General features: G+C 35.7%; 1 protein-coding gene across 10 annotated transcripts in view; it reads left to right on the top strand.

Annotated features, from left to right (window-relative positions):
* MSH3 (mutS homolog 3) overlaps positions 1-13,613 on the top strand; it is a 451,221-nt gene that overhangs the window by 54,142 nt on the left and 383,466 nt on the right. For all 10 annotated transcript variants that reach the window (XM_033925565.1, XM_033925391.1, XM_033925302.1 and 7 more), the window contains exon 8: positions 5,266-5,432. In XM_033925565.1, coding sequence (XP_033781456.1) covers positions 5,266-5,432 — 167 coding nt within the window. The remainder of the gene's footprint in view (positions 1-5,265; positions 5,433-13,613) is intronic.

Below are 13,613 nucleotides of genomic sequence, written 5' to 3'. Positions count from 1 at the left end.
AGCTCCGCCTACTGGTGGGGCCTAAGGCGCGTGGGCCAATCAGAATAGGCCCTGGAGCCTTAGGTCCCACCTGGGGGCGCGGCCTGAGGCACATGGGCCCAACCCGACCATGTGCCTCAGGCCGCGCCCCCAGGTGGGACCTAAGGCTCCAGGGCCTATTCTGATTGGCCCACGCGCCTTAGGCCCCACCAGTAGGCGGAGCTTTAGGACGGATGGGCCAATCCGGCCTCATTCCTTCGTTGGCTGCCTGCCGGACAGGCGGGTTTGGCTCCCGTCTGTCCGGCCAACTACCAAAGGTACGGGGAAGGGGGGTGGGGGTGTCGTGGGGGTCGGCCAGGGGGGTCGCAGGTCGGCTGGGGGGGCGGTCGGAGGTTCTTGGGGGGGGCGGTCCTTCGGGGTGAGGGGGGTTTGCGTCGAGGGCAGGAGGGCCTGGGATCCCTCCTGCCCGTAATGTAGTGCGGGGTGGGGTTAGGGGGTCGCCGTGGCCAGGAGGGTTTGGGCTCCCTTCTGGCCCAACTACACAAAGGTACGGGGAAGGCGGGTGGGGGTGTCGTGGGGGTCGGCCAGGGGGGTCGTGGGTCGGCTGGGGGACGGGCGGAGGTTCTTGGGGGGGGGGCGGTCGTTGGGGGGAGGGGGTTTGCGTCGAGGGCAGGAGGGCCTGGGATCCCTCCTGCCCGTAATGTAGTGCGGGGTGGGGTTAGGGGGTCACCGTGGCCAGGAGGGTTTGGGCTCCCTCCTGGCCCGATATTGTTGGGGAGTCGGCGGTCCTTCGGGGTGGGGGTGCGAGTGGTCCTGCCGGGGGGGGGATGTATCGGACGTCAGGGGGGGCATCAGGCTTTCAGGATGGGGACAGACCTTCAAGGGGGGACAGGACTTCAAGGGGGGACAGTGCACGGAAAGTCAGGGGGGGTGAACGGAGAGTCGGGACAGCGCACGGAAAGTCAGGGCAGTGCACGGAAGTCAGGGGGGGTGAACGGAGAGTCGGGACAGCGCACGGAAAGTCAGGGCGGGCGAAAGGAGCGTCGGGCATCATGCGCGGTATACCCGTGAGCGCGGTATACAAAAGTTTTTGTACATATCATCGTGATTTCTGCGCGCTATACCCGTGTGCGCGTTTTACACGGGTGCGCGTTATATCCGCGAAAATACGGTAATCTATGTTCTACATTGTCCCTGCAATAAAATATATGTAGGTCAGACTTTGAGAGCTTTTAAAACTCAGATGTCTGAATATATGTAAATACTGCATTTCCCATCAGAAGGCTGAAGCCCCTATAGCACAGTTTCTGAAATTGTCTTTCCTATTCAGGAAGGTTATACAGTACTCCCCTGACATTCGCGGGGGTTCCGTTCCGGTTCCGTTCCGGTTTTTTGCCTGGAGAGGCAGGATAGGGCAGCTGGAGTAACAGCGAGTGAAGGAAATCACTCGCGGTATGCTCCGACTGCCTCTTCCTGCACTAAAGTCAGGACTTTGACACACAGCTCCAGATTGGTGAAGCCTGACTTTAGCACAGGAAGTCCCGGTCGGAGAATACCGTGAATGACCAGGGGAAACACTAATATCATCCATGGTCGATAAATCAGGTTTTGGATATGTCTTCCTGTGTGAGCTCTCTATCTCAGTCAAGCTCAGCCGACTTAGGGATATACATGACAAAAAGTGTCTGCTCAAACTCCCTAGTATCAGGGACTTCTCCCTCTCAGGAATTCCAAAGTTCATGATGTTCACCTTTCTGTTTCTGTTCTTCTGTGTTGCTTCTCAATAACTCCAGCTGTTTCTGCATTTTCCCCTCTTTCTCTCTGCTTCTGCTGATCCTACAGGTATCTGAAACAACCCTCGGACTCCACTATTCTTTAGAGTATCACTTCAAATTTATCTTCGTCTCCCCATCACTCTATCTACAATCTGTCTTTGACTTTCTAATCTCCTGTGTTCAGTTTTGGAGGCCATATTTGGCGAAGGATATAAGAAGCTTTGAAGCAGTTCAGAGGAAGGCAACAAAAATAGTAGGGGATTTGCACAAAAAGACGTACGAGAAGAGAATGGAAGACCTAAATATGTATACTGTGGAGGAGAGGAGGGACAGGGAGATATGATGCAGATGTTTAAATACTTGAAAGGTATTAATATAGAAAACAAATCTCTTCCAGAGGAGGGAAAATGGTAAAACTAGAAGGCATAACTTGTTAGGAAGTTCTTTTTCACGGAAAGGGTGGTTGGTGCCTGGAATGCCCTCCCGATGGAGGTGGTGGAGAGGAAAGTGGTGACGGAATTTAAAAAAGCGTGGGATAAACACAGAAGATTTCTAATTAGAAAATGAATGGTATAAATTGAACTAAGGCCGATACTGGGCAGACTTGCACAGTCTGTGTCCCATATATGTCAGTTCAGTTTAGGATGGGCTGGGGAGGTCATCGTTGAGAACTCCAGTAACTTGGAACGTGAGGACATTTGCTGGGAGGACTTTATGGTATGTAACCCGCAAACAATGAGATAGTTGGATAGGCTGGAGTGAGCTTTGACTCCATTAGTTGCAACCTAAGGACAGTACAGAGTAGACTTTACAGTCTGTGGACCAGAAATATCAAAGAAAAAGACAATTTAATCATTAATTTATAGTGTATGTAACTATTGAACAGGTTTTTATCTGCTGTCATTCACTATGTATCTTCTGCTTTCCACTGACGCAGGTGAAGGGAAAGACACCAAGTTTGCCTGGATTGAAGGGGTGCTGCTTTTTTTGGCAGAGATATCCTTTTTTGTCTGAGGCAGTGTAGAGTTCACTATTTTTAGCATTGTCTCAGGACTTTTAAGGTAGATTCCAATTGATTATTGAAGAAAAAACTCCAAATTATAATTGGTGCACAAGAAGCTGTGTAAGATGCTCAAGTTTCAAGTTTATTTATAATTTGATATACCAACCATCACAGGTATCTGGCCGATTTACAAAATTTTAAATTTAAAATATCTTTAAAAAATAAAATAGAAATAAAAATAGGGCTGGTTAGGGCCAAGACAAGGACAAAATTTCAAAGGAGCAGAGGGGAAGGGAAATTTTAATTACATTAAGAAAATAAAAATGAAAGGATGGGAAGAGGGGGAGGATAAAATAAGAAGGGGTCGCTTCTTAAAAGCGGTTCTCTATTTATTTGTTGTTTTTTTTGTTTTTTTTTCCCCTTAATCAGAATTCTTAACTGCAATTTTGGTATGCATCTTTGAATAGAAATGTTTTGAGGTTAATTTTAAATTTGTTTAAGGAATTTTCACAGCGAAGATGTGGTGGCATTGCATTCCAGAGGGAAGGGGCAATTGCGGAAAAGATGGTATTTCTTGTAAAGTATAGGTCTTTGATTGAGGGAAATGTTAGTAAGTTCTGATCGGAGGATCTAAGGGCCCTAGATGGGGTGTGAGAGATAAGATATTTGTCTAAAAAGGCAGGTGAGTGAGAGATCTTAATTTTGAAGACAAGTAGGAGTATTTTATAAGTTGTTCTGTGTGAAATTGGTAGCCAATGTGATTCACGGAGGAGTGGAGTGACGTGGTCGTATTTTTTGGCTTTGTAGATGAGTTTAACCGCAGTATTTTGAATCAGTTGGAGTCGATGGATTTCCTTTTGAATTATTCGATGGTATAGTGAATTACAATAGTCTATGTGTGAGATGATCAGTGAATGGATTAGAGTTTGGATAGACGCTGGTTCTAGAACAGAGGTTCCATAACAGAGGTTATGGAATGAATTAAACGGAGTTTATAGAAGTAGTTTTTAGTGAGTGAGCTAATTTGGTCATGGTAGTTGAGATCTTTATCAAAGATGATTCCTAGGAGTTTTAATTTGGATTCAAACTGGAGGGGAGCGGAGTCGATACATATTTGTCCAAGTAAGGTGTCGTTGTTTTTAACTGGGAATAGGATCCCTCGTGATTTTGCCATGTTCAATCAAAGTCTGTTGGTTTGTAGCCATAGGCTGATTTTGTCTTGTTTGAGATTAATTTCTTGGATGTTGTTGATGTTTGCTGGGTTAATGGGGTGAAGAACTTGAATGTCATTGGCGTAGGCAAAAGGGGCAAATCCAATAGATTGAGCTAAAGTCAAGAGAGGGGCTAAGAAGATATCGAATACTAGGGGGGAGAGAATAGAACCTTGTGTGACACTAGTTATACCATCTAATAGACCAGAAATCCTGAATTGCAATTATTGAATCGTGTGGATCTGCAATAGTAATCACCATATGAATATTGTAGGCATTCCTCATTGAGTTTTGGTCTTTTAGTGCTGCTTTAATTACTTTAACAAAAATGATTTAATTGTGCATGTAATATGGCTTTTTTTTATGGTGATGATTTATTTCTAGAGATAAATGCAAAATCCCTGGGATGCATCTGGTTTAGGTCCTAACAACTTCTTGCTTTCACACTTCAGCAAATCCCATGAACAGTCTGCAACTTTAGATCCTCATGGCCTATACTCCTCTCAGCTTTCTCACGGTTAGACCTAGCCGGCTTGGTAGAATTTGCTGCTCAGCTAGACCTGGAGCAAAAGAGGTATCAAAGTCCTCTTTTTTTAATAGGATTATATAGGGCTTTTATAGTTCCCTCCAAAACACTACAACTGAGGTTTGGGGTGGGATGACCACTTTGTTATTTGCATGAACACATGATATTTTATCACTTCATTACTTTGAATATTTAGGAGCAGGGGCTCTCAGCTCTGGAAATCTGGGATTCTACTATACTACATTTATTTTGTGTTCCGATTTTTGTGATGATATACCTGTCTTGAAAATTCAATTGATATAGCTGAAATGGTTTGGAAATCAGTATGTACACAGACAGAAAAAGATGAATGTTGGTGATTTTGTTTTCTTTATTTTTTAAGAACTAATTAACCATTTTGACGCACATTTTAACTTTGGTGCTGTTTTAACAGTTTTCCATTTTATTTCACATTCTTCAACTATTGTGTGCTCTGAAGCCATTAACTTATTACATCAGAAGTTCAGTATTTCTAAGTGTGATAATTAAAAAAAAAAGAATCAGAATCTTTAATCACAATGGGGTCAGTAAGACCATGATGAAAAATTTTGCACTAAGTGATTTTTGAGATGATTGTAATAATTGTCTGGCTTTCTTTGCTTTCCTCCTATTGATATCAGATATTGCTGAAAGATATATTGCATCACCCAGTTCTCTTGTTTGGTTTGTTAGTTGATTTTTTAAAAATTATTTTATTCTATCTCATGTGCCTCTCCTCATATAATCTGGCAGGCAGTCCAGCCATCTACAGGAGAAGTGATCTTTGATAGTTTCCAGGATTCAAAACTGTGCTTGGAGTTGGAGAGCCGGATTTTAAGGTTACAACCAGTTGAAATTTTGCTTCCAACAGACTTATCAGAGGAATTGGAAAGACTCATTGACTACATAACCTCTGTTAGGTACGTTCTTATATTATATTGTGCTAGCAAAAATCATTTTATTTCATATGGCTTACCAAACATGTGTTAGTGTATAAATTTGCTAATCAAAAGAATAAGTTAATGGATTTAATTTTAAGTGTGTATTAGTAATAAAATTGCATTTGACAACCTGTGACTATTCCAAGTCCTAAGTGTGAATGTAGCTCTTATTTCTTTTGAAATATCATATATTAATACTATGGATTCCTTTTATGAAACTGTGTTACAGGGTTTTACCGCAGGCCGGTGATCTAAATGCTATGACGCACATAGGAATTGAATGAGTGTGGGGGCATTTGCCTTGTCAGCCTGCAGTAAAATGTTCTACTGTGCTTTCATAAAAGCCAACATAAATTTTGAAGTCTGAGGTTAAAAATTAGGCATCCATATCTCAACAATCATCTTTAGAGATGATTTGAGATATGGATGTTATGTATTATTGCTTTAGAAAATGAGTGATGTATTAGAAAGTTGATCTTTTTTTTTAAAAAAAATTTTATTTATTAAATTTTTCAATTTTTACAATATTTGAATTTCAAGTAATATAATTAATTACTATATATCATTGTATCTATCATTAATACAACTTAATTTATAAACAGTATATATTATAAATTATATATATTCAAAAGTTATAAATCCCTCCCCTTTTTTCAATTAATGATTCTAAAAATTATACATATCCCACCCCTTTTCTATATAAGTATTATAATTGTGCTAAGAAATCTAATCATTAGAATAATTAGTCAATGGTTGCCAAATTTTATTGAAATTATGAAAGTTCCCATGTTGTAATGCTATTACTTTTTCCATTTTGTAGATATGACAGACAGAGTTCCACCAGAACGTATAATTTAATTTGGTATAGTCTTTCCAGTTTTGAGTGATTTGTTGCATGGCGACTCCTGTCAATATTAATAGTAGTTTATTATTATTTACTGAGATCGGACTCTGAGTTCTCATTGCAGTTCCAAATAATACAGTGTCATATGAGAGTCCTACATGATTTTCTAGTAATTTGTTAATTTGGGGCCAAATCAGATTCCAAAAGGCATTTACACAGGGACAAAAAAAAATTAAGTGATCTAACGTCCCTATTTCTATTTTACAATGCCAGCATCTATTGGATTTAGTATTATCTATTTTTTGCAGGCGCGTAGGGGTCCATAACACTCTATGTAATAAAAACAACCATGTTTGATTCATAGATGCTGACTTTGTAGATCTTAGTCTCCAGGACCAAAATCGTGGCCATTGAGATGCAGAAATTGTCTGTCCAATCTCAATACTCCAAATATCTCTAAGACCAGTTTTCTTCTTTTTATTTAAAAATCCATATATTAATTTGTACCATTTTGCGGCTTGGTGTCCCAAGAAATCCGCCTGGAAACATAAAACCGGCAGACTATATTGAGTATTAAGATTTTTCCATTCAGAGAACCCTATCTGAATGGCCTGCTTCAATTGCATCCATTTAAAATATTGTGTTTTATTTAAGCCAAATTTATTTTGCAATTGTGAAAAACTAAGCAGTGAACCTTCTGAAATGACATCATTTAATGTTCGTATTCCTGCACTTATCCATTGTTTCCAGACGATCTTAAATCCGCCAATTTTGATCCTGGAGTTTACCCAAATAGATTGATTTAGTGATTTATTAATTGGATCTGGTGATAGGTTATTAATATATCTTAATGTTTTCCAAGTGTCTAATAAAATTCTGTTGTCTTTATATCTTCTAGGCATTGTTATACTAATTAAATGTTCTAAATGTAATGGGAACAGGAGCCGCCATTCTAAATATAACCAATCTGGTACATTCTCCATGAGATCTGGGAGGATCCAATACATACCTTGTCTTAGAATATAGGCTTGATGGTACCTATAAAAATTTGGGAAATTTACCCCTCCCTCCATAATTGGTCTTTGTAAAGATACTAAAGCAATTCTGGGTCTTTTCCCAAACCAAACAAATTTTGTAAGAATATTGTTTAACTTTTTATAAAAGGACCCCTGAAAAAATATTGGTATCATACTCATTTGATAACAAACCACAGGCAATATCATCATTTTGATTGTTTGAACTCTTCCCCACCATGAAAGATGTAAAGGATTCCATTGTTCACACATTTCTGTAATTTTTTTCAATAAAAGTTTTTCATTTTCTTTGACTGTATCATCAATTGTATTTTTGATAATAATTCCTAAATATTTTAATCCTTCCTCTTTCCAAATAAATGAATATGAATCAAATAATCCTTTGTTACAATGAACATTAATAGGAAGAATTTCTGATTTATTCCAATTAATTTTATATCCAGAAAATTTTCCAAATTTCTCTAGAAGATTAAGTAAACTTGGAATAGTATTCCCCGGTTCTCTCAAATATAATAAAATATCATCTGCATATGCAGATAGTTTATATTCCCAGTTAGAAAATGGTATTCCTTTTATCTCCTTATTTTGATTAATTGCAATTAACAAGGGTTCTAAAACAACATCAAAAAGTAAGGGGGATAAAGGACATCCTTGTCTAACTCCCCTTTGCAATTTAAATCTATCTGATAAATTGTTATTTATATATAATCTTGCACCAGGAGAGCTATACAAGGTTTGAATCATTTTAATAAAACCGGGGCCTATTCCAAACCATTCTAGAGCTTGATACATAAACTTCCATTCTACTCTATCAAATGCTTTTTCTGCATCTAAAGATATCATAAATGCAGGATCATTTATATTTTTTGCTAGATTTAAAGAATGGAATGCTAATCTAGTGTTGTGTGATGAATGTCTTTTAGCAATAAATCCTGTTTGATGCACATCAATAATGAAAGGAAGAGCTTTTGCTAATCTTATTGCTAGTACTTTAGAAATTAATTTACCATCTACATTTAATAAAGAAATAGGCCTGTAATTTGAAACCAAGGTAGGATCTTTGTTTGGTTTTGGTAAGACAATAATTAGTGAATCAGCCATAGTACCTGATATATTTCCATTATTCATTTGATATTGATACAACTTTAATAGATATGGTAAAATAATGTTTTGAAATGATTTATAAAATTCAACCGTATAACCATCACCACCTGGAGCGGATCCAACTCTAAGAGACTTCAATGCTGACTCTATTTCTTTTAAAGATATAGGTTCTTCTAAACTTCCTTTTATATGATCTGGAACATTTGGTCCATTAAATGAATTTAAAAAATTAAGTCCATCTGTTTCTTTATTTTTATAAGATTCAGAAGAATATAAATCTTTATAAAAATCAAGAAACTGTATTAAAATGTCTTTATTGTTAGTGTGTGTATTACCTTGTATATCTTTTATTGCAATAATCTTGGATTTTCTTTTTTTTGCTTTAAGAAAATTTGCCAATAATTTTCCAGCTTTATTTGAATTTCCATAAAATTGAACTTGTTTATTAAATAAATCTTTCCTCACAAATTGAGAAGAAATCTCATTATATTTAACTTTTAGTTTTAATAAGTCTTGTAATGTATTATTTTCCCATTTTTCAATTAATTTATTTTCTAATAATTGAATTTGTTTTCCTAATTCAAAAAATTGTTTTTTATGTTGTTTATTGATATATGCTGAATATGAAATAATATTTCCTCTTATTGTTGCTTTAAAAGCGTCCCATAAAATCTCAGCATTAATATTTTCTGAATCATTAATTTGAAAAAATTCTTGTATTTTTAATTTAAATTCTTCAAGGAAATTTGAATCTGCTAAAAAATTATTATCAAATCTCCATATTGAATTGAAATGTTCAATATCATAATTTTGAAGATTAATCCACACACCAGCATGATCCGAAATTATAATAGGATCTATTACTGCTTTTAATACACGCTGCGCTAGGTTATTAGAAACAAATATATAATCAATTCGTGAAAAGGATTTATGGACTTGAGAACAAAAGGAAAATTCCCGATCATTAAAGTGAAGAATACGCCATATATCTATTAAATCACAAGATTGAATCAAATTATCTAAGCCTAATGATTTCATAATTCTACTTGGTTTTTTATCCAAAATTGGATCCATTACAGCATTGAAATCCCCTGCTACTATTAAATTAGATGTAGCCAGTGGTAAAAGTAATTGTTGAATTTGTTTGAAAAACTCCATTTGATTTGTATTAGGAGCATATAAATTGAATAAATCCATGGTTGTATTTCCCAGATCCATTTTGACATGCACCCATCTACCTAAGGGGTCATAATTAATTAATTTAAAATTTGCATTGCATTTTTTGTTTATCAGAATAGCCACTCCAGCTTTTTTCTTTAAAGCCGGTGCAAATAAACAATTAGAGATCCAACTCTCAGATAATTTTTTAGATTCTATTTCAGAAAGATGGGTTTCTTGAATGAAGTAGATGTCCGCATTTTGATTTTTAAGGAACGATAATATTTTCTTTTTCTTAATAGGATGATTTAAACCATTGACATTCATAGAATGAAATTTTATATCCATCTTATTTATCATTAAATTTTAACCAATATTCTATGATAATATACATGATTAGTTCTTAGCACAATTAATATATATTGATCCCCATTCCCACCCTCTATTTTCCCTCCCCACCCCCCCATTATTAATGTTTGACTTGAAACACACATTGGTCATGCAAAACCTAAATCCCCCTTCCCAGGCAACAATCATTCTAATTCAATATATTCCATATTTCTTTTCTCACCATATATATTCATTTAAACCTTTATATAATAATTAAATATATTTCAAATATAGGTCTAATTCCATATATCATATTCTCATATATATAAATAGATATGTTTTTCCCTATAAAAATAATAGTAGATATTTGATAAAATCATTTTATATCAAAAAGATTTTATAATTAATATCTATATTATAATAATTTCTCATTCATTTAACTTATTCCAAAAAATTTCCTCATTAATAATATCAGTATTAATATAGAAATAATAATTTGTATCAATTAAAATTGGATAAATCATATTAATATTTTCAATTCTTAGATTTAACTAATATATTATTCCTATATTAACTTCAATATTTTTTAAATATATTTCTAATTCCATATATTAAATTTTAATGAATTATTTTAAACATTTTTTTTAAAATTTTTTTTTTTTATATATTATCATTTATAGTAACCTAATAAATATAGGTATTTAAATAAAATATATTTTATATCGAGAAAATTATATAATTAATATCAATTTTATAATAATTTCCCATTCATTTAATCAATTCAAAAAGAAAATTTTTTTTTTTTTTTCCAATTAATATTAACATTATTAAATATAGATGTAGCAATTTTTATATATAATATTAATTTGTATTATATTATAATTTATCATAACTTCCATTATATATATTAATAATAATTGAATCAAAAATTATAAAATGTTATTTTTTTTTTTTTAAATAGATGGAATAAAATCAATAATTAATGAAAATCATGACATTCAATATATTATAAAAATATTTAAATCAAAGATAGTCAATATAAGTAAAAAATAAATTATTCTATTAGTAGTCATTGTCTTCTTCTTTCTTTTTTAACCATCTTCTTTTTCTTCCTTTTCTGTATTTTTTTTTCTCTGTTTATTCTTTTTTATCATGTTGACATTGGTTCTTCTTGTGTCAAAAATTCTTTCAGTTTTGTTGGATCTTGAAAATACATAGATTTATTCCCAGTAGAAATTCTCATTGTAGACGGATAATATAGTCCATACATGTAGCCCTTTTCTTTTAATTGTTGTCTGAATGTGAGGAATTGTTTCCTTATATTTGCAGTATATTTAGCAAAGTCAGGAACAAAAATCAATTTAGATCCTTTATAGTTTAGGTTTTTATTTGCTTTTGCCACTTTTAAGATCTCAAATGCTTGTTGGTATCTTAATACTTTGAAGATCAGAGGTCTAGGAGCTGCCTGGTTTGTTGGTTTTCTTGTGGGGATTCTGTGGGCACGTTCTATCTCCAACGGCCATTTAGAATTCAGCTGCAGCAGTTTTGGCAAAAGATTTTCCAGAAACTGTATAGGGTTTTCTCCTTCAATATTTTCAGCTAAGCCAAGGATTCTAATATTCTTTCTTTTTCCTCGATTCTCCATATCAATTAGTTGATTTTTTAAAGCTGTTACTTCTTTCTTTTCCTCTTCACACTTTTGTGTGAAAGTTTCCAACTGGCAGATTCTTTCCTCCATCACAGACATTCTTTGTCTGTCAGTTTGGATTTCTTGTTTCAGGTTAATCAACTCTTCCTTTACTTCTGATAATTTGTTGGCATTATCAGTCAACATTATTTTTATTTTAAATAATTCCGCCATGATGTCAGCTTTTTCATTAATTTCATCTGCTTCCAGCGGGATTGGTACGCTGGACGGCGATACAGGGGTTACCTTCGACCTTTTCGCCGACACTCCCGATGTACAAGGTTTTTCATTTTTTCCTTGCCTTATCGCTGCCATTTCCTCCGTTGATTTTTATTATTTTTAAGTCGGACAAGTGAAGTAAAGGGTTTTATTTTATTCAGTTGTTGCCTGGGACTCAGGAGCGCCGCGGTTAAGCTGCCATATCGTGCGCGCTCCAAGCCACGCCCCAGAAAGTTGATCTGATGTACAGTGCTGTGATTGATATGAATTTACTGGTTAGTGTGTGTAATACTTTGACAGAGTATCGTAATTATTCACATCTCTCCTGTGATCATTCTTTCAAAAACTTGGCAGTTGAATGGTTCAATAGCTAGAAGGCCTGGGAGGTAAATATACCAGGATGTAATTTTTTTTCAGAAAGAAAGCATGCTAAAAAGGGGCAAGAATAGCTTTTATATGTTTGGAACAAAACTAAACAATACAATCAGAACAGACAATCAGACCATACAACCAGAACAATACAAATAATAAAATCAGACAATACAATCAGAACAATAGTAGCTCCCAAAATTTTGTAAGGACTACATATCACCAGTCTAGGCAAGGTGCTCCTGTCTCTCAGGCAAAAAAACTTCCTTTTGTTTTTAGTTTAATTTGAATCCAGTGAACAAAAGTTGGAAGACTTAGGGCCTTTTCTATTAAACTGCGCTAGCAGTTTTTAGCGCGGTGAGCCACGCTGAATGGCCCGTGCTGCTCCCAATGCTCATAGAGTTCCTATGAGCGTCGGGAGCAGCGCGACCCTCTGCGCTATAAAATGCTAGCGCAGTTTAATAGAAGAGGGAGTTAATCTATTCAACAAATATAACCCACTTCTGATGGTGGCTAGTGTTTTAGTAATTGCTTCTGGGAAATGTGGGATAAGACAACCCCCCCCAAACAAACAAATAAAAACAAAACACCCCTCAATATTAGAACAAAAATATTTCATTAATACAGAATTAAACTAAGCATGTGCATTACATACATAGTTAAGCAGTTGCCAGGACCAGATGAAGCAATTTACATTTTCTCACAAGCCAATATGGCCACAAGACTATTTAGCATCTCCTCACGTTCCAAACAAAACTTTGAGCATTCAGTAGAATGTCAATGATATTAAATTAACCCTTCCAAATGGCAAATTAACAATATTATCAAAAAAACATATCTGTAAAATTTTAATGGAAAAAAATATTGCCTTTCCAGTTGAGTTCAAACCATGTGGCTCTATAGTATTTAAATTGAAGGATCCACACTTGTTCCAGTTGAAGTAATTGTAGTTTGTGGTTTCCCCTTCTTTTAGGAATAATATGATCTAAAATAAAACATCTTAAAGCCAAAATCATGCTCCTATTGAAGACAGTGAGATATAAGTGGTGGTTCCAACCTCTACTTCACTAGATAACTCTTGTGCTTTTTCATATGGGCATGAAATGTGTAAGAGGTTTGTCCCACACATACCAAAAATGATATATGAGCTGAGGAGTACATGTGGATGGATTCCACACTCAGGGTTTCTGATCTGCTCATAATAAACGTGAGCTATAGAAAATCTGAAGTGACCAATTAAAATTTCAATTCTAGGACAAGCAGACAACATATTCTCACATGTGGGTGATGTCATCCAGGGAGCCCGATATGGACAGTGAAAAGTGTACTGTCACTTTAAGCTTCAATGAAGCTTCGTAACTGCCTATACCACGCATACACGAGTGCCTTCCTGCCTGATGTTAGCTAGCAGTACC

The sequence above is a fragment of the Geotrypetes seraphini genome, chromosome 1 (genome assembly GCF_902459505.1).
Source record: "Geotrypetes seraphini chromosome 1, aGeoSer1.1, whole genome shotgun sequence".
In the NCBI taxonomy this organism is placed as follows: domain Eukaryota; kingdom Metazoa; phylum Chordata; class Amphibia; order Gymnophiona; family Dermophiidae; genus Geotrypetes; species Geotrypetes seraphini.
The sequence above is the reverse complement of the archived record's forward strand: the minus strand, read 5'-3'. Positions and strand labels throughout refer to the sequence as shown.